General features: G+C 70.9%; 1 protein-coding gene across 1 annotated transcript in view; it reads left to right on the forward strand.

The window, feature by feature from the left end:
• The first annotated feature begins 6 nt into the window (after window positions 1-6).
• Window positions 7-764, forward strand: part of SOX14 (SRY-box 14) — a 1,965-nt gene continuing 1,207 nt past the window's right edge. The window contains exon 1 of the mRNA XM_008055834.1: window positions 7-764. Coding sequence (XP_008054025.1) covers window positions 171-764 — 594 coding nt within the window. The 5' untranslated portion in view covers window positions 7-170.

A 764-nucleotide genomic window follows, 5' to 3' on the forward strand; every position in this document is an offset into this window, starting at 1 on the left:
ATCAGCTGAACTTTGCGGGGTCCGGGCTTCTCTCCGGCTTCCCGTCCGCGGCGCCCAGGCGCGGGGAGCGCGGAGCCGCGGCTCCGGACGGACAGACAGCCGGCCCGCCGCGCCCGGGCTCGCCCGCGGGGCCCCTGCCCTCCAGCCCCTCCCGCCGAGCCGCCGGGACCATGTCCAAACCCTCAGACCACATCAAGCGGCCCATGAACGCCTTCATGGTGTGGTCCCGGGGCCAGCGGCGCAAGATGGCCCAGGAGAACCCCAAGATGCACAACTCCGAGATCAGCAAGCGCCTGGGCGCCGAGTGGAAGCTTCTGTCCGAGGCCGAGAAGCGGCCGTACATCGACGAGGCCAAGCGGCTCCGCGCGCAGCACATGAAGGAACACCCCGACTACAAGTACCGGCCGCGGCGCAAGCCCAAGAACCTGCTCAAGAAGGACAGGTATGTCTTCCCCTTGCCCTACCTGGGCGACACGGACCCGCTCAAGGCGGCCGGCCTGCCCGTGGGGGCCTCCGACGGCCTCCTGGGCGCGCCCGAGAAAGCCCGGGCCTTCCTGCCGCCCGCCTCGGCGCCCTACTCCCTGCTGGACCCCGCGCAGTTTAGCTCGAGCGCCATCCAGAAGATGGGCGAAGTGCCCCACACCTTGGCCACCGGCGCGCTGCCCTACGCGTCCACCCTGGGCTACCAGAACGGCGCTTTCGGCAGCCTCGGCTGCCCCAGCCAGCACACGCACACGCACCCGTCCCCCACCAACCCGGGCTAC

This window comes from Carlito syrichta, unplaced genomic scaffold, assembly GCF_000164805.1.
Source record: "Carlito syrichta isolate Samal-C Ts95f unplaced genomic scaffold, Tarsius_syrichta-2.0.1 Scaffold301965, whole genome shotgun sequence".
NCBI lineage: Eukaryota > Metazoa > Chordata > Mammalia > Primates > Tarsiidae > Carlito > Carlito syrichta.